The sequence below is a fragment of the Pristis pectinata genome, chromosome 1 (genome assembly GCF_009764475.1).
Source record: "Pristis pectinata isolate sPriPec2 chromosome 1, sPriPec2.1.pri, whole genome shotgun sequence".
Taxonomy (NCBI): Eukaryota; Metazoa; Chordata; class Chondrichthyes; order Rhinopristiformes; family Pristidae; genus Pristis; species Pristis pectinata.
In genome coordinates this window covers 9,753,501-9,774,515 of record NC_067405.1, presented here as the reverse complement: position 1 = coordinate 9,774,515, position 21,015 = coordinate 9,753,501, and the positions used below count along the sequence as shown (strand labels likewise).

General features: G+C 44.9%; 1 protein-coding gene across 1 annotated transcript in view; it reads left to right on the top strand.

Moving 5' to 3' along the window:
• The window catches only part of slc15a2 (solute carrier family 15 member 2), an 83,106-nt gene extending 73,557 nt beyond the window's left edge, over window positions 1-9,549 (top strand). The window contains exons 21-23 of the mRNA XM_052021001.1: window positions 1,514-1,660; window positions 7,454-7,558; window positions 9,228-9,549. Coding sequence (XP_051876961.1) covers window positions 1,514-1,660; window positions 7,454-7,558; window positions 9,228-9,395 — 420 coding nt within the window. The 3' untranslated portion in view covers window positions 9,396-9,549. The remainder of the gene's footprint in view (window positions 1-1,513; window positions 1,661-7,453; window positions 7,559-9,227) is intronic.
• Window positions 9,550-21,015: the final 11,466 nt, after the last annotated feature.

Genomic DNA, 21,015 nt, shown 5'->3' with positions numbered 1-21,015 from the left:
CACGTCACGGACACCAGCCTCCCCTCCTTGGACTCTGTCTTTACCTCTCGTTGTCTTGGTGAAGCAGCCAGCACAATCAAAGACCCCACCCACCCAGATCATTCTCTCTTCTCTCCTCTCCCATCAGGTAGGAGATACAGGAGTTTCGATGTACATGTGACGAATAAAGATATCTTTTCTTGTTTTCCTTCACATTCCTGACTTGTATCTCATCAGGTGGTGGGTTGGCTGGAGGGGTGTCACTCACTGCAGGATGCCCAGGCTCTGACCCTCTCTTGGAGCTGGTCCATATTTCCAACCAACAGCAAGCCCAAGGTTATTAATGGCGGAGGAACTGTTGATGGTAACTTGAAAAGTGGGAGAGAAACTGGCAAGATCAGATATTTTTATTAGTCACATGTACATTGAAACACACAGTGAAATGCATCTTTTGCGTAGAGTGTTCTGGGGGCAGCCCGCAAGTGTCGCCACGCTTCTGTTGCCAACATAGCATGCCCACAACTTCCTAACCCGCATGTCTTTGGAATGTGGGAGGAAACCGGAGCACCCGGAGGAAACCCATGCAGTCATGGGGAGAACGTACAAACTCCTTACAGACAGCAGCCGGAATTGAACCCGGGTCGCTGGCGCTGTAATAGCGTTACACTAACCGCTACACTACCGTACCTACCCGGATCAAGCTACCTGAAACCATAGGTATGAAGCCATACACTGATAGCTCTCTGTCTAGCCAGTACAAGCACAATGAACCAAATGGCCTCCTTCATTCCTGTTTTGTCCTTTAATTACTTTTGTAAATTATTTTTCCACCGAAATCATCTTAAATTTCCAGAAAATATTCTTAAGCAGGAAACATAATCCAGCTGTTGTTCTTGAAATTATAGTACAATTAAACACTATATTTAATTAGACGTTTAATTAATTAGATATAAACAAGATATTAACCACTATATTTAATGTCTACTTTCGTAAATTGGTTTATTGTTGTCACATGTACCGAGGCACAGTGAAAGACTTTGTTTTGCACGCCATCCATACAGATCATTCCAACATATCAGTACTGAGGTAGTACAAGGGAAAAGCAATAACAGAATGCAGAATATAGTGTTACAGTTACAGAGAAATTGCATTGCAGGCAGTCAATAAGGTGCAAGGGCTACAATGAGATAGATTGGGAGGTCAAGAGTCCATCTTATCGTACAATAGTCTTATAACAGCGGGATAGCAGCTGTCCTTGAGCCTGGTGGTACTTGCTTTCAGGCTCTTGTATCTTCTGCCCGATGGGTGGGGGGAGAAGTGAGAAGAGTTGCATATGAACACCTTGATAAGAAACCATTGTCAGCGACCTCGGTGAAAATTTCAACAGCTGCTTCCTGGGAGGCCCATTCTGATCTTCCCACTGAGCTCACGTTGACATGGATCTGAAAATCATTGGCTCCTTGACACTTAGTCCCAATGTCTCTGTATTTGGGGAGGGCAATAACTTCAATCCACTGTGTTTTCACATCCTCAGCCCAATGAAGACAGGTTGGAGATCTGGAAGACGGAAGATATCAAAGCAAACATAATTCACCTTGCATGGCAAATTCCGCCATACGTGCTGATGTCCGCTGGTGAAGTGATGTTCTCAATAACTGGGGTGGAGTTCTCCTACTCTCAGGTACTGGTCTCGTCCGACATGCACTCACTAATGGAAACCTGAACTGGTCAATTGGTTTATTATTGTCCCATGTACCGAGATACAGTGAAAAACCTGTCTTGCATACCGTTTGTACAAATCAATTCATTACACAGTGCATTGAGGTAGTACAGGGTAAAGCAATAACAGAGTGCAGAATAAAGTGTTACAGTTATAGAGCAAGTGCAGTGCAGGCAGACAATAAGGTGCAAGGTCATAATGAGGTAGATTGTGAGGTCAAGAGTCCATCTTATCGTATGAGGGAACTGTTCAATCGTCTTATAACAGTGGGATAGAAGCTGTCCTTGAGCCTGGTGGTGCATGCTTTCAGGCTTTTGTATCTTCTGCCTGGTGGGAGGGGGGAGAAGAGAGAATGTCCAGGGTAGGTGGGGTCTTTGATTATGCTGGCTGCTTTACTGAGGCAGCGAGAAACGTAGACAGAATCCATGGAAGGGAGGCTGGTTTCCATGATGTGCTGAACTGTGTCTACAATTCTCTCCAGCTTCTTGCAGTCACGGGCAGAGCAGTTACCATACCAAGCCATGATATATCTGAATTTTTACAGTGGGATTGGTGGATTGGTGGTTGAGTGAGCTAGGGCTTTACTCTTTGGAGAGGAGGAGGATGAGAGGTGACGATGGAGGTGTACAAGATGATAGGAGGCATAGATCAAGTGGACAGCCAGAGACTTTTTCCCAGGATGACAATGGCTAACATGAGGGGACATAATTTTAAGGTGATTGGAGGAAGGTATAAGGGGGATGTCAGGGGTAAGTCTTTTACACAGAGTGGTGGGTGTGTGGAATGCACTGCCGGCAGAGGTTGTGGGGGCAGATACGTTAGGGACATTTAAGAGACTCTTAGATAGCCACATGAATGATAGAGAAATGGGGGGCTATGTGGGAGGGAAGAGTTAGATAGATCTTAGTGCAGGATAAATGTCGGTACAACATTGTGGGCTGAAGGGCCTGCACTGTGCTGTAGTGTTCTATGTCCTATTTATTAAGCACAGAGACCATCTGGTTAGTTCTCTGTGTCTTGGTGGTTGCCTCATACAATGGTGGGGTTGTTAGCCAGTCATAGAACATGGAACATTACAGCACAGTACAGGCCCTTCAGCCCACAATGTTGTGCTGACATTTTATCCTGCTCTAAGATCTATCTAACCCTTCCCTCCCACATAGCCCTCCATTTCTCTATCATTCATACGGCTATCTAAGAGTTTCTTAAATGTCCCTGATATATCTGCTCCCACGACCTCTGCCGGCAGTGTGCTCCACACACCCACCACTCTTTGTGTAAAAAAAATACTTGCCCCTGACATCCCCCTTATACCTTCAATCACCTTAAAATTTTGCCCCCTCGTGTTAGCCATAAATCAGTGCAATCAATCTCCAGTATTTAGCCAGATATGACACCAGGAGCCTCCAGTGGTGAGAAGCTTTGGGAGCATGGATCTAAAATTGCTCCTTCACACATTCCACACTGTGTCTCAAACCATTCACCCCTATCTTACAGGATTAGTTCATTCACTTCAACAGGCTCATTTGTTTCCATTATTCAGGCCTGTTGACAAAGCTGTCTGCTGGTCATTAATGGAGTAACATCTATTTACCATTGTTCCCACTATATCTAACTCTTTCAACCCGGTTTGAAATCCTCCTTTTTCATCCTCAGTAATAACTTTAAATGTGATTTTACTTTATTATGAATACAAGGAGTGCCAAAGCTGTGAAAACTACTAAGGAAGATGATCCTCCTGTAACTCTGGAATCTATTTTTCCAATTGCTTCGAAATCACATAGATGACTCGTCCGAGCAGCTTTGACAGCTTAATTCCAAGTTTGATTCTATTCAAAAAAACCTTAGAATGATCATGACGAACGAATTAAAGTGAATGAAGCATCTCTCTCGACTTTGGATGGGAAAATTGATGACTTAGAGAACCTTTGCAAAAAGCAAGCAAAATCTAATGAAAAATTAAAGCAGAAGATTACGGACTTAGAAAACAGAAGCAGGAGAAACATGCGTTACCTTCCCTGCTTACTCCAACTGCTGCCATTGGGGAGCAGAGTGTCCAGAAGGCTCCATACCTTGGGGTTATAGAACATAGAGAGTATAACAGTGCAGCACAGGAAAAGGCCCTTCGGCCCACCATGTCTGTGCCAAGCATGATGCCAAATTAAACATCCTTCAGCCTGCACGTGATCCATATTCCTCCATTCCCTGCATATTTACATGCCTACCTAAAAGCCTCTTGAACGCCTCTATCGTATCTGCTTCCACCACCACCCATGGTAGCATGTTCCAGGCACCCACCATTCTGTGTGTAAAAAGAAACTTGCCAGGCACACTTCATCCCTCTCACATAAAAGCTCTGTCCTCTGGTATTTAAAGTTGGATAAGGAAAGAATTGATCCACTTTCTGCTCTTGCTGTCTTCAGCTCTCTGTCCCCACCTACAGGTCACTGAAGAGGGTCCCGGTGTCACTTCTCAGTTGGGAATTGGAGGGGGGGGATTTGGTACCTGCAATTGGAGATCTAATTGACATGCTGGAGAAAATCCCAGACCCCCTCCCCACTTAACAACAATGGGTTTGGGTCTACTGTTACCACAAGGGCCAGGTCCACGTGGAAAAGACCTGAGCATCGCACTTTTCTTTCGGGAATGGCAATAGGGAAAATCAGCCCTCTCCAACTTGCCCTGGAGAAGGTTCAGGGGAGATTCACCAGGATGCTGCCTGGGTAATCGTATCTCAGTGATAAGGAGAAGCCTTATCAATAACTGGGATGGAGTAAGGTGGTGAAGAATACATTTGGCATGTTTGCCTTAATAGGTTGGGGCATAGAATATAAGAGTTGGAATGTTATGTTCCAATACCAGAGGGCATGCATTTAAGGTGAAAGGGGGGAGGTTCAGAACAGACGTGAGGGGTAAGTTTTTTACTCAGAGAGTGGTGGATGCCTGGAATGCGTTGCCTGATAGGGTGGTGGAGGCAAATTCATTGGGGGCTTTTAAGAGAGGCTTGGATGGGCACATGAATGAGAGGAAAATGGAGGGATATGGGCAATCAGTACGTAGGAGGGATTAGCTATGTCGGCACAACATTGTGGGCCGAAGGGCCTGTTCTGTGCTGTATTTTTCTGTTCTGTATGTTCTAAGCTGGGTTGCTTTTCCCTGGAACAAGGCTGAGAGATGACCTGATAGAGGTATACAAAATTACATGGCTAGGTGGTAAGAATCATTTTCCCATGGTGGGGTAATCTAAAACAAGAGGCCACAAGTTTAAAATAAGTGGTCAGAGGTTTAGGGGGAATCTGAGGAGGAATTTATTCACACAGAGGCTAGTTGGAGTCTGGAATGGCCTTCCTGAGGAGGTGGTGGAGGTAGGTATTCTGACAGCATTTACAGGTCATCTAGACAAGCACAAAAATCACCATGGCACAGAAGGCTATAGACCTAATGCAGGTAAATAGAAATAGTATAGTTGGATGCAATGTTCAGCATGGACATGGTGAGCCAAAGGGCCTGTTTGTGCACTGTATGTCTCTATGACTGACTCTGTAACCCTTGTCAAACATGTCCTATCGTCTCTTATCCAGTTCATTCAATGGCCCTTCACCTTCTATACAAAAAAAATTATGTTAGTTTACACTTAATTTTTAGCACGTGATCTCACCTTAGCCTTAGACCAATTCTGTCAGTTCCCTTGCATAACCTTACATAGTTTAGTTGGATCATTTTACCCAACTTCTCCCCCACCTCCCCCAAGGTAAGCAAGGCCAAATCTCTACCCTGTCCTCATCGTTTTGCTCCGGGCACTAGTCAAGGTCCAGATTTTGCAGACGTAATTTCAGCAAAAGCAATGTTCAGTGTCTACTCTGTGCAACTGCTGGTGACGTTGGGATTTTCCAACTCAAGAGTGGTTAATGGGAAAATCCCCAAAGTTGCTGACAGTGATGCTGCTTGCCTGCTTCTCCAGGCCGGTGTAAATCTGGTCTCACACAAGATGTGAAGAACAGAGAGAGGATGAAGAAGAGGTTTACTAGACTGGATGAAGGACTTCAGTTATGTGGAGAAGCTGGGTTGTTCTCCTCAAAGCAGAGGAGGTTGCCAAGAGATCCAACAGAGATATTTAACATGATGAAAGCTATGGAGGTCAGATAGGGGTAGGACATATACAGTGAATGGAAGGGCAGAAAGAAAGACCTAGGGTCCAAGTTCCCTGAAAGTGGCAACACAGGTCGATAAGGTGGTGAAGAATACATTTGGCATGTTTGCTTTCATAGGTTGGGGCATAGAATATAAGAGTTGGAATGTTATGTTCCAATACCAGAGGGCATGCATTTAATGTGAGAGGGGGTAGGTTTGGAACAAACGTGAGGGGTACTTTTTTTTACTGAGAGAGTGGTGGATTCCTGGAATGCATTGCCTGATAGGGTGGTGGAGGCAAATTCATTTGGGGCTTCTAAGAGGGGCTTGGATGGGTGCATGAATGAGAGGAAAATAGGGACTTGGGCATTCTGTAGGTAGGAGGGATTACTTTACAAAACACTGGTTATGCCACACTTGTAGAATTGTGTGCAGGTCTGGTCACCACACGATGCAATGGATATGATTGCTCTTGAGAGAGGGCAGGGAAGATTCACCAGGATTTTGCCTGGATTGGAGGGCTCTCGCTATAAGGAGGTGCCTGGGTGGTGTTGAATTTTTGCCTGTCACCGATACAGTCCAGTTTTATAATAACTACTCTATTGTATCCCACAAGCTGCTTGGAGATTGAGTGGATACTTGACACACTTCCATAGATTTGGATAGTGCTGTACCAGCGTCCCTGCTCCGATGTGTTAGCTTTGGCAATGGTTAAGTTGTTTAAACGCCACACCATGCATTAAGGTAAAACCTTTAATGCCCTAAATTATCCAAAGGGATTTTTAAAATCCTTCAAGGAAATGTTAGGTTCACTCTGGATTAGTTTTGGTGAAGGTTTTTAACAAACATCTGTCAAGATTATGGTACAGCAGAGCACAACAAGTCTCAAGGATACAAGGAACACACCCTTCACATCTCCACAGTGGTCCGGCAGCCAAGGGCTGCAGTTTTCTGAAGTGCCATTAGATGGAGACAAACATCAAGACAAAATTCCCCCCCAAGTGTAAGGAGTGTTGGAATTGTTGGACTCAACCCTGATCCATCCAGATTAGTGTGTGGAATCAAGGACTAATTCCCGAGCTGGGAGATCCAGAATCACTTGCACCTTCCGTGTCTGTTGCATTCAATACACGTCATGTCTCCAACAGGATCCTGGCCAAAATGGGACCCAATCCAACCTCCTGTCACACTGTCACAGATTTAGGTAGAGTCCACAGAACGCCTAGCTCGTCACATCAGAGAACTTAATTGACTTGAGAAACTGAAGGATTTTGTTGTAAACAGCAAATTGTGATCTGGCATCTGCCACTGGAAAGGGAGGTGAATTGGAATTGGTTTATTATTGTCACATGTACCGAGGTACACTGAAAAACTTGTCTTGCTTACCGATCGTACAGGTCAATTCATTACACAGTGCATGCAGATTCAGTCATTATATTCAAAGTGTCAATGCTTGTGAACATGTGGAGAAAGAGCAGGCAAATGGGAGCTCATTCAAAGGGCTAGTATATGATGGGATGAAGGACCTTCACTGCACTGTGAGATTTTACAAGACGCATTTAAATTTTAACATTTAATATTTTGAATGCGTTTGATCAATTGCTGCCATTTTCATTGTTTCAGGCTCCATTGAACATGAAGGCTGTGCTTCAGTCTGGCTGGCTCCTGACGGTGGCCTTCGGGAACATCATTGTGGTTATTGTGGCTAAATCCGCTTTTATGGAGCAGGTACCAGATTCCAACAGCTCGCTCTGCCCTTCCTTTACCCATGGTGGCCCTCTGACCATAACTGGGTCAGCTGACAGGTTGTAGCCTAGATACAAAGGACTGAAACTGAGTGGTGCTGATGGTATTAAATTGACAGCTTGCTGCTTATAGCTCTTCAATGGAAGAGAACGGACACTGCGTGTGTGCGTGCGTGTGTGCGTGCATGTGTGTGTAATTATTTGTCTGTGGATTTGTAAGTCTTTGAAAATATACTTGCATATCTCTGTGTATTTTGTGTACATGCTTCTGTGTGTTTGTGTGCGTTTGTGTCACAACAGTTACAGTATGAAAGGAGGCCATTTGGCCCATTGTATCCAAACCAGGCCTATGTAAGAAAAGGCCAGCTAATTCCACTCCCCTGCCATCTCATCACAGCCCTGAAAATTCTTTCCTATCAGATAAGTATCCTACTGTTTCTTGAACACTGCAATTGGATTTATCTCCACTCACTTGGTAGTGAATTCTAGGCACTAACCATTTGTGTAAAAACAAAACAAAATCCTCATGTCACTTATGGCTCTTCTGCCAATTACTTTCATCCTACATCCCCTGGCTCTTTATCCCTCTGTCAATTGAAACAATTTTTCTCTTAATACTCTGTCCACACCCTTCAGAATTTTAGCTATCTTTGTCAGGTCCACGTGCAATCTCCTCTGTTCCATGAAGAATAACCCCAGCTTCTCCAGTCTCTCCAACATTCCTTCATCTCTGGAACCATTCTGGTAAATCTCGTCTCCACCCTGTCCGAAGCATTCGTATCTTTCATAAAGTCCGGCCAGAACTGGACACAGAACTCCAGTTGTGGCTGAACCACACTGAAAGGGTCGTCATGACTTTTTGCTCTTGTCCTCCATGCTCTATTTATCAAGTTTTTTTTAACCTCAGTCATCTTTCAAAGAACAATGCATGTATACCCCAAACCCTCACTCTTCTTGTACCCATTCTTGTAAATTGTCTCTTCTGGTTTATACAGCCTTTTCTCATACTTCCTACCAAAGTGTGACACTTCATATTTCTCAGTATTAAGTTTCATCTAACGTCTGTCTGTTCATCCTACCACTCCTGTTAACATCTCCCCGGTCTATTTACCATCTTCTGTGTGTGTGTGTGTGTGTGTGTGTGTGTGTGTGTGTGTGTGTGTGTGTGTGTGTGTGTGTGTGTGTGTGTGTGTGTGTGTGTGTGTGTGTGTACATGTGTGTTTGTGTGCACATGCATTTGTGTGTGTGTGTGTGTGCCCGTCTGTGTGTGTACATATATGTTTGTGCGTGCACATTTTTGTTTGCATGTGTGTGTGTGCTTGTGTGCATATCTGTATGCGTGCATATGTATGTGCACGTGTGTGTGTGTGCGCACATATGTATTGTGTACGTTATTCCATCGCCATGCACTTACTGTCCCTGAAAGATCCTCGTTAAAAACAATCTGAAAGGTTCCTGATGCTTTCTGCCTTGTGCATGAGCTGTAACCTGTAGCAACCAGTGACTGACAGCCAAGCAACATTGGCCTTAGTACACTGAAAAGCGCTGAGGGCCACAGCCAGAAAGCATGCTGAATAGCAGAGGGATGGTGTGCTGAATATATCCACTGTGTGTTGTACAGTTGCAGTAACCATGTCCTCTTTCACCCTCAGTGGCAAGAGTTTGTGCTCTTTGCCTGCCTCATGATTGCTGTCTCCATCATATTCTCCATCATGGCTTACTTCTACACCTATGTGGATTCTGAGGAGCTGGCCAGTATGGTCGAGGAAACAGATGAGCGTATCTCCCTCAACACCGTCAACAAGCAGACCAGTATGTAGAGAGCCAACTCCCTGCCACCCTGTTTGGAACATCATTAATGAGTTTGTTCCAATGTCCATCTGGTCTTGAGATGAGATCTTCTCCGAAAATTGGATCCAGACTGATGCCAAACGTGATTTTTTTTTGAAGAGTGAAATGCCTCAGGGAAGGGGATTGAGAGGGTAGGGTTGGGGGGAGGGGAGAGGGGGGTGGTGGAGAGGGTGGGTGGGTCGGGGACATTGGTAAAGAGGGAAAATTTGAAGGAATTAATTTGAACCATGCCGAGTCTGGTTGTCACATTACAGGAAGCATGTGATTATGCTCAAGGGGGAGATCGATGAGGTTGTTGTCAGGACACAGCTTTTGACCATGAGGGAATATTAGCTGGACAGGGCTGTGCTTACTTTGGAACAAAGAGGGGAGATTTAATGCTAGTGTTTATGAAAAGAGGCTTGGATAGGTTGGATACGGTGGGCCTATTTCCTTTAGCAGAGAGGCCACTTACTGTGCAGAAGAGATTTAGGGTAATTGTTAGAAAGATTATAGGGAAAGAAAATGAAAAATCCTTTTCCCCCAGAATATGTTGGGGTCCTGGAACTCACAGCCTAAAAGGACTATGGAGGAAGGAACCCTCAGATACTTGCCCTTGAACTTCTTCACCGACAAATCTCACTTCATATAAGTCGGTGATAATAATTCTGATTCTGAGACTGTGGACCAAGAACTGGAAGATAACTTCAGCTCAAGAATAGCTAGCACAGACACAAGGGGCCAAATGGCCTCAAGCAGTGCTATAAGTTTCTGAGATGAGGTCCTTCCAGACTGCATTTATTGACCATCCAAAACACTAGAACCAATGAAGGGTAGTCCCTCTTGTAGAGTAGGGATCACCACCAGCTAAGTGGCACTCACTAGCTATGTTGTGACTCCAGCAATAACACATATTCAAAGTAGTTCAATGGGATCTTTAAAGTCTACTTGAGAAACCAGATGGATTTCAAATTAATGCCTTGTCAAAGCAACTGACCATTCAACAGTACAGCACTCCCTCAGCATTGCACAAGTGGGGTTTCAGACTGGAAATGATATTGACTGAGCCACCTCTAAACATTGGGTAGAATGATGTATAAACAGAGACAGTGGAAATGCCAAATACATTGTGTGAAAGGAAGTTGGTTCCATTAAAGTGTCAAAAATAGACCCCAGCAAAGAGATGGAGAGAATTGTGTGACATTTTGTTTAAAGAACCATCAACTTAAATGGACGTGAGTTAGAGGTACTTTCATTTCAAACCTTCCTGCTTTTAAATTGCTCTGCAAATAAAAATCCAAATGTCAAATCGCACTAACATTCAGGATAAGGCCAATTGTTTTGTGGGCTGCTTAAATGGGTCTGGGAGCACGGGGAATCCACGTTGGTAAATTGGTTTATTATCAGGTAGGCGTGGTAGTGTAGCGGTTAGCGTAACGCTATTACAACACCAGCGACCCAGGTTCAATTCCAGCTGCTGTCTGCAAGGAATTTGTACATTCTCCCCGTGACTGCATGGGTTTCCTCCGGGTGCTCCGGTTTCCTCCCACATTCCAAAGACATATGGGTTAGGACCGGTGGGTATGCTATGTTGGCGCCGGAAGCGTGGCGACACTTGCAGGCTGCCCCCAGAACACTCTACACAAACAGATTTTTGCGTAGAAACGCTGTGTGTTTCAATGTACATGTGACTAATAAAGATACCTTATTGTCACATGTACCGAGGTGCAGTGAAAAGCTTTTTTGCATGCCATCCATACAGATCATTTCATCTCATCAGTGCTTTGAGGTAGTACAAGGGAAAACAATAGCAGAGTGCAGAATGAAGTGTTACAGTTACAGAGAGAGTGCAGTGCAGGCAAGCAATAAGGTGCAAGACGGGTGGTGACATTTCATTCCCCTTCTGTTCAAAACGAGCATAGAATGCGTTAAGCTCATTGGGAAGGGATGCACTGTTGTCGGTGATTCTGCCTGATTTCATTTTGTAGCCTGTTATAGCATGTAAGCCCTGCCACAACTGACAGCTGGTCTGGGACTCGGTTTTGGACTGGTATTGTCTCTTGGTATCTCTGGTGGCTTTACAGAGGTCGTATCTCAATTTCTTATATAGGTCACGGTCACCTGATTTGAACGCCGCAGTCCTGGACTTCAGTAGGAAGTGAGTCTCCCAGTTCGTCCAGGGTTTCCAGTTTAGCAACACCAAGATTCCACTGGGGGATAAATGGGAGATCACCCATTGACCCACGCTGGGAAATTAGTAAATTTCATTAACAGTGTGGTGAACATCACCAATAATTACTTTTACAGAAACCATGAATAGAACATAGTACAGCATGACTGTTGAACTAATAGCAGAACTAATAGAACTACAGCACAGTACAGGTCCTTTGACCCACGATATTGTGTTGACCTTTTATCCTGCTCTAATATCTATCTAACCCTTCCCTCCCACATAACCCACCATTTCTCTATCATTCATGTGGCTATCTAAGAGTCTCTTAAATGTCCCTAATGTATCTGTCCCCACAACCTCTGTCGGCAGTGCGTTCCACACACCCACCACTCTCTGTGTAAAAAAAATTTACCCTGACATCCCCCTTATGCCTTCCACCAATCACCTTAAAATTATGTCCCCTCATGTTAACCATTTCCGCCCTGGGAAAACGTCTCTGGCTGTCTATCAATCCAAGGCTCTTATCACCTTGTACACTTCTATAAGGTCACCTCTCATCCTCCTTCTCTCCAAAGAGAAAAGCCCTAGCTCGCTCAACCTATCCTCATAGGACACGTTCTCCAATCCGGGCAGCATCCTGGTAAATCTCCTCTGCAATCTCTCTAAAGCTTCCACATCCTTCCAATAGTGAGGCAACCAGAACTGAACAAATGTTCCAAATGTGGTCCAACCAGAGTTTTATAGAGCTGCAACATTACCTCGTGGCTCTTGAACTCAATCCCCCAACTAATGTAGGCCAACATGCCATACATCTTCTTAACAATTTGTGCAGCAACTTTGAGGGATCTATGTATGTGGACCCCAAGATCCATCTGTTCCTCCACACTGCCAAGAATCCTGCCATTAACCTTGTATTCTGCCTTCAAATTCAACCTTCCAAAGTGAATCACTTCACACTTTTCCGGGATGAAGTCTATCTGCCACTTCTCAGCCCAGCTCTGCATCCTATCAATGTACCATTGTAACCCTCCACAACCTCCTACAATATCCACAACACCACCAACCTTCGTGTCATCTACAATCTTATGAACCCACCCTTCCACATCCTCATCCAAGTCATTTATAAAAATCATGAAGAGCAGGGATTCCAGAACAGATCCCTGCGGAACATCACTGGTCACCGACCTCCAGGCAGAATATGCTCCATCTACCACCACCCTCTGTCTTCTATGGGCGAGCCAATTCCGAATCCTTGCAGCCAAGTTTCCCTGGATCCCATGCCTCCCGACCTTCTGAATGAGCCTCTCATGGAGAACCTTATCAAACGCCTTACTAAAGTCCACGTACACCACATCCTCTTCTACGTTTTTTGTCACATCCTCAAAGAATTCAATCGGGCTCATGAGGCATGACCTGCCACTCACAAAGCCTTGTTGACTCCCTAGTCAGACTATGCTTCTCCAAATGCTCATAAATCCTGTTCCTAAGACTCTTTTCCAATAATTTGCCCACCACTGAAGTAAGACTCACTGGTCTGTAATTCCCAGGGTTATCCCTACTCTCTTTCTTGAACAAAGGAATAACATTTGTCACCCTCCAATCTCAACCAATGAGGGCAAGTGCACATATTTACAACTCAATGTACAAAGAAATCAGAGACAGGAATCTCGTACTAGTTGCATTCAAGTGCTACAATGTGCATCAGGTAATCTCAGGTGAGCTCTGAAGGTCAGTTTTAAGTAGGTTCTTTTATGGGCCCCAGACAAATGAATGATGCAACAAATGTTTAGACCTGATAGAACTTTATAAAATTATGTGAGGCATAGATAGGGTAGACAGCCAGAATCTTTTTCCCAGGGTACAAATGTCAAATACTAAAGGGCATAGCTTTAAGGTGAGAGGGGGAAGTTTAAAGAGGATGTGTGGGGCAGGTTTTTTTTACACAGAGGGTGATGGATACTTGGAACGTGGTGACAGGGGTAGTTGTGGAAACAGATACGACAGTCGTGTTCTCGGCTTTTAGATAGGCACATGAATATGCAGGTTATGGCGGGATATGGATCATGTGTAGGTTTAATTTGGCATCATGGTCAGCACAGACATGGTGGGCCGAAGGGCCTGTTCCTGTGCTGTACTATTCTGTTCTATGAAGATCATACTGAAGGCTTTGCAAGAGGGTTGGAGTTTGGAAGTAGGGAAGGATTGTTATAGTTGTACAGGGATCTGGTGAGGCCACACCTGGAGAACTGTGCACAAGTTTTGGTCTTCTTATTTAAGAGGGATATACTAACATCAGAGGCAGTTCAAAAGAGATTTACTGGGGTAATTCATGGTTTTTGGGTGTTGTCCTACCACAAGTGGTTATAGAAATTCAGTCTGTGTTCCTTGGGGTTTTGAATAATGAGAGGTGATTTACTGAAACATACAAGATCCTTCTGGGGAACGGCAGGGTAGATGTTGCAATGTTTCTACTAGTGGTAGGGTCAAGAATGAGGCGTCATAGTTACAAGATTAGGGGGCAGGAGGTGTCAGTGGGTGTATTGTTTTACCTTGTGCTACCTCAATGCACTGTGTAATGAATTAATCTGTACGAACAGTTTGCAAGACAAGTTTTTCACTGTACCTTGGTACAAGTGACAATAATATTCCAATTCAATTCAATTCAATTCAATTCAATTCAATTGTGTAACCCAGAGCCGGGAGCAGGAGCTTCACAAAGCCTGACCCCCATCTTTTGCAGTGAATAGAGACACAGGAGACTGCAGACGCTGGAATCTGGAGCAACGGGCAATCTGCTGGAGGAACTCAGCGGGTCGAGCAGCATCTGTGGGGGGAAAGGAATTGGTGATGGTCCTGATGCAGAGTTTCAACCGGAAACATCAACAATCCCTTTCCTCCCACAGATGCTGCTCGACCTGCTGAGTTCCTCCAGCAGATTGTTTCTGCAGTGAATACACTACTTTCCCACTTTGACAACTGTGTCGAGGGAATTACGCTCAATCTGGGCATTTCAGGCAACTGTGAAGCCAGCTGAGGCTGCTCAGGCCTGTGTCAGAGTCTGCTATCAGCCACACCCGCTTTGCCACATTAAGTTGCACGAACAGAGCTAGAAGTCTGATTTTCCCAATTCCATCCTCGGCTGCTTGTGAAATTTCCTCTGACAAATCTTTGCCCTGAAGCATAATACAATTCAGACCTTCAATAATGTCTGCAACAGCTTTAATGATACAAGTTTAAAGCAATATTTCCTCATCCAAATTCAGATAAGGGCATGTTGTTTGATGAAAGCCATTTGCTCTGACTTATCCATTACACTGTTGCTGCTCTGAATTAATTCAGATGCCCAAGGAAATGGGAATGGCTTAGAAATTTAAACATCTATTAAAAGAGACTAATTTGCAAAAGGGTCCATGAAACAAAAGAGACCAGTTGTCCAACTGCAAAGTCATTGCAACCAAAACACTGGAAATTTGCACATTCTACCAGCTGACAGATTTCTAGCTGCATGTGGCTCTAAAAATGATTGCAAGCCATTTGATCGGGACTCTTATATTATTCACAGTGATTTAGTATCTGGGCAGCTCAAACCGGCATCTCATCAAAACATTTCAGGACAAACCTGCACCATTCTCCAACAATTACAAACCCGTAGCTTATTTTTCAGTCACGAGATGCTGTGTCATTCATATAGCCAGCATTTATTGGCTGCCTTCTGAGTTGCATGCCTAGGCTGCTTCAGAAAACAGTCATATATCAATTCCCTTGTTGCAGGCCTAGGGATTGGGTAGGGTTTGCAGATTTGCCTCCCTGAAGGGTGTGAACCAGATGTCTTTTACAGCAGTGTACTTGTTTATGACCACTATTATTAATATACACAATTTTAATTCCAGATTTATTGTACTAATTAAAATACCAAGGTACCGTGGTGGGATTTGAACTTGTCACAGCAGGTCAATGGTTCAGGCCTTCAGGATATTAGTCCTGAATCCTGGCCAGCAGTGCAAACATCCCATAAAGGAGCAAATCTTGGCCAATCTGTGGTTGTTTGCAAAGTTGTGAAGAGCTGAAATTTATTCAGGTAATTCAAGAAAGAATGTCAGGCATCCTACACTGACTAGTTTACATGTGATGACAAACACGTGATGGTTGCTAATTAGGTTCAGGGGTTTCACTGCGGATACTGACCTTGCCAGTGATCCCTGGACCCTTCCAACAAATAAGATTGTACTTCATTTTAAAGGGGTTGCGCTTTCTACACGGTCTGCTCCACATGTTGGGTAAATTGGTTTGTCATTGTCACATGAACCAAGGTACAGTGAAAAACTTTGTTTTGCATGCCATCCGTACAGATCATTTCACCACATCAGTACATCAAGCTAGTACAAGGGAAAAGCAATAACAGAATGCAGAGTATAGTGTTACAGTTACTGAGAAAGTGCAGTGCAATAAGGCGCAAGGCCATGATGAGGTAGATTGTGAGGTCAAGAGTCCATCTTATCGTACTAGGGTACCATTCAATAGTCTTATAACAGTGGGATAGAAGCTTTCCTGAGCCTGGTGGTATGTGCTTTTGTATCTTCTGCCCAATGGGAGGGAGGAGAAGAGAAAACGTCGGGGGTGGGTGGGGTCTTTGATTATGCCGGCTGCTTTACCGAGGCAGCGAGAAGTATAGACAGTGTCCACACTGGAGGCTGGTTTCCGTGATGCGCCGGGCTGTGTCCACAACTCTCTGTAGTTTCTTGCAGTCCTGGGCAGAAAAGTTGCCGTACCAAGCTGTGATGAATCCAGGAAGACATTCAGAAAGGGGAATCCAGAACATCCCAGTATGCCAAGGTAACCTGGTCGTGAGGATGTGTGGCTGAGATGTGGCAGGGACCAAGTTCACCATAAGATATAGGAGCAGAATTAGGCCATTTGGCCCATCATCTGCTCCACCGTTCAATCATGACCAGTTTGTTTTCTCTCAATCCCCATTCTCCCCCCTTAACCCCCTTACCATCAATCTCTGCCTTAATTACCCTTGTAAGCTGCATATTTGGTGAGACACACTGGTCTTCTGAAGCTGAAAGTGCTTTGTTTCCATCAGCAGCTGGGTTTCTGAGGGCCATCTGCAAAGAGTAAGGGGCATGTTGTTGGGAGGCCCTTGACCACAACAACACTCTCTTGCAGCTGTCCTTGCCCCATTGAAGGCCTTTGCCTAACCCTCAAATGGTGGATCACAGGGGTGTCATGGACACTGAGAGGTATGTCTCCTTAGGATTGACGTTGACCCTCTCCAACAATGGGTGGAGCAAATGCAGAGCAACATACAAATCAAGAGCTGTTCGGACCCTAGGATTCTGCTCTGCTTGTTTAATGAGATGATGGCAGATCTCAACTCTGTGGTCCTGTCTGCCCCAGGTAATCTTACACCTCCTTGTTTTAACAAGAATCTATCTGCCTCTGCCTTAAAAGTACTCAAAGACTCTTCTTCCACTGAGGAAGGGAGCTCCAAAGGCACACGACCCTCTGAGGGAAAGTACTGTTGCCTCATTTCTGTATTAATTGAGTGACCACTTACTGAAGATGGGAATTAAATTGGTGAGTTAGTTTATAATTGTCATATGTACCAAGGTACAGTAAAAAACTTTGCTTTGCAAGCCACCCATACAGAAAATTTCATCACATTAGTGCATCAAAGTAATACAAGGGAAAACAATAACAGAATGCAGAATATAATGTTACCACTACAGAGAAGGTGCAGTACAGGTATACAATAAGGTACAAGGCCATAACGAGGTAGATAGTGAGGTTATTTAAACTGATTTTTAAACAGTGATCTTCCTTCAGGATTCTCCCATGATGGGAAACATCTCTCTGCACCCGCCCTGTCAAAGTCCACTCATTGGCCGACCTGGGTTTGAGGATCTGTAATATTGAAATCCCTTGGCCTCAGGACCCTGGTGCCAGTCTGGAGAGCAGGAGGGGAGTGGCCGCTACCTTTTGGGCCAATTCCAGGCTCCCCCATTATGCTGCTGGAAGTGTGTGGGATCAGATGGTTGGAGGGGCCAGGAGAAAGATTCAGCTGCAGTTGAAGGTATTATTCAGGTCCTCCTCAGGGTACAAACGCCCAGACATACGATCGAGCATTTGGGAGGCAGGCGGGATGGATGAGGATGGATTTGTTGACTGCTGCGGGGCTGCAGGTATCTTCTGTTGGGTGGGAACGGGGCATTTCTGCGTGCCTTCTCTCCGCCTCCCCCCACCGCAGCATCTGAGTTGAGCTGGGAGCGCTGAGCAGACACTCGCTCGCTCAATGAGTCAGTGAAGCCGGGCGGCGGCTGGTCTCCCCATGCCTGCTCGCTCTCCCGTCACTACTGTGTCTGTGATCCTCTCCCACACACTGGTTATGTTCATTCCCACCTTATGAACAGTTTGGGTTACGAACGGTTCTCAGGAACAGAACCCTGTCATAACCTAGAGACTGCCCGTACTGCACATTTCATTTGTTTCACATTTTCATCATGACATAGATGGAGGCCATTCAGCCCATCTGGTCTATTCTGGCTCTCAGAGTAATTCCGTCAATCTATTCCTCCACTTATTTCTCTGTAACCTATTCTTACCCTTCTCATTAATTACCCTCCCAATTAACCCACCAGCCATCTACACCAGGGGTAACTTACAGCAGCCAGTCAACCTACAAACCCGCATGTCTTTGGGATGTGGCAAAAAACAGAGCACCTGGGGGAAATCCATGTGAGTTAAGATAAGATATTTATTTATTAGTCACATGTACATCAAAACACACAGTGATATGTGTCTTTTTGCATTACTGAGAATGTTCTGGGGGGAGTCCGCAAGTGCTTCCGGCGCCAACATAGCATGCCCACAGCTCCTAACCCGTACGTCTTTGGAATGTGGGAGGAAACCAGAGCACCCAGAGGAAACCCACGCAGACACGGGGAGAACGTACAAACTCCTTACAGACAGCGGCGGGAATTGAAACCGGGTCGCAGGTGCTGTATTAGCGTTACGCTAACCGCTACACTACCGTGCCACCGTGTGATCACAGAATGTGGAAACTCCACACAGACAGCACAGGAGATCAGTATTAAACCCCGGTCGCTGCAGCTGTGGGACAGCTATACTACTGCACCAATGTCCTCTGCCCTCCAAACCTCCCACGTCATCCAACCCTGCAGCAGAATGGCCCAGATGGAATCAGGGGTGTTCCAAAAAAGAGAGGTTCTCCTTGTGGATCCTAAGAATGCACTTGCAGAACAAGCCCCCATGGAGGAAGACCAACCTTTCAGGATCTGGACTTGATCGCTCGGTGACAGTTTCCTGTGATTTCAAGACTGATGTCTATCCAGTGCAGTTGTATTCTTTCTAGGCTTAACCACAGGAGTTCTATTGATTAAGGAAAAACAAGCTTACCACTTTAAATCTTGCCTGAAGAGCCTAAATACAGTAATCGGGCAGAAGGTACAAAAGCCTGAAAGCACGTACCACCAGGCTCAAGGACAGCATCCATCCCGCTGTTTTTAAACCATTGAACCGTTCCCTAGAATGATAAAATGGACTCTTGATCTCACAATCTACCTCGTTATGTCCTTGCACCTTAGTGAATACCTGCACTGCATTTTCTCTGTCATATTATATTCTGTATTCTGCTATTAGAACCATAGAACCATAGAAAAACTACAGCACAGAAAACAGGCCATTCGACCCTTCTGTTCTGTGCCGAAATATTATTCGGCTAGTCCCATTTACCTGCCCCCAGCCCATACCCCTCCAGACCTCTCTCATCCATGTATCTATCCAATTTACTCTTAAAAGTTAAGAGCGAGCCCACATTTACCACATCAGATGGCAGCCCATTCCACACTCCCACCGCTCTTTGAGTAAAGAAGTTCCCTCTAATGTTCCCCCTAAACCTTTCCCCTTTCACCCTAAAGCCATGTCCTCTCGTACTTATCTCTCCTAATCTAGGTGGAAAGAGCCTACTTGCATTAACCCTGTCTATGCCCCTCATCATTTTATAAACCTCTATCATATCTCCCCTCATTCTTCTCCACTCCAAGGAATAAAGTCCTAACATGCTCAATCTTTCCTTAACTCTTTTCCCTTGTACTACTTTGATGCACTAATGTGATGAAGTTTTCTGTATGGGTGGCATGCAAAACAAAGTTTTTCACTGTACCGTGGTACACGTGACAATAGTAAACCAATTTACTAATTTAATTCCTACCTTCAGGAAGGAAACTGATCGAACAACCAAAGCTAGTTTTGTAATTTCATGGAATATTGTTCATGCCAGATCTCCACATCCTTATTGCAACTTTTAGACCCAAATATCAAAAGAAGTTCAACTGAGAAAGGGAATTTCACCTTCCAAAGACCATGACAGTATGGAGGTTCCCAAGGCATCCAGTCTCCAGGAGTAATTAGCTGTTGCTCAGCAAGAATGCATTCACTGCCTCTCCATAAGTTTTATAAGTTGGAGTGTTAGCAATAAAAATGCATACATCAAAGTTCTATGTGCTTTGCAGTTCACAAATATCTGAACAACATTGCATGTGAATCTTAAAGCCAGTGGGTTTAGCCACCCCTGTATAACTCTTCAGATGATATACTGACAGTCCCATCTGCCTACTTCTGATGGACATTAAGGATACCATTTTCAAGAGTAGGAAACTTTTAAGACTCTGATCAGTATCCAGATCTTAGTCCAGATGAAGGGTCTCAACCCGAAAAGTCAACTGTCCATTTCCCTCCACATATGCTCGCCGACCCGCTGAGTCTGGACTTGGAGCGAGGTTTGGAGTGGGAGATTTGAAAGGAGGTGAGTCTGTGTGCATGTGTGTGTGTGTGTGTGTGTGTGTGTGTGTGTGTGTGTGTGTGTGTGTGTGTGTGTGTGTGTGTGTGTGAGCATGCCTTGGTCTATACATTCATTGTAGACTTCCCCAACCCCAATTCAACAAATTCAATGAATAAACAGGGAATCAAGCCAGGGAACTTAGTGGTTTGTTGGCTTAAACCAGCATTTGGCATCAAGGGAATAAGTGCCTCTTGTATCTACAATGTCCAGATTTTGGAAAGTGACACTAATTACAGTTACCCAGTCACACAGTAGAAAGGCAGGCCCTTCAGCCCACTCTGTCCCTGCCAACCACAAAGTACCTACCTACACTAACCCCATTTCCCAGCACTTGGTCTGTAGCCATCTATACCTGTGGGAACTCAGGGTGGCTGCCAGTGTCCCTGATGACTAAGTGTGCAGGAAGTGTGTCCAACTGCAGCTCCTGACAGACCGCATGACGGCACTGGAGCTGTGCATGAATTCACGGGAGCATCTGCGATGCTGAGAATGTTGTGGATTGCACATTTTGGTCACACCGCAGTTTAAAAGCCGAGGGAAAGACAGGGAATGGGTGACCAATAGGCAGAGCAAT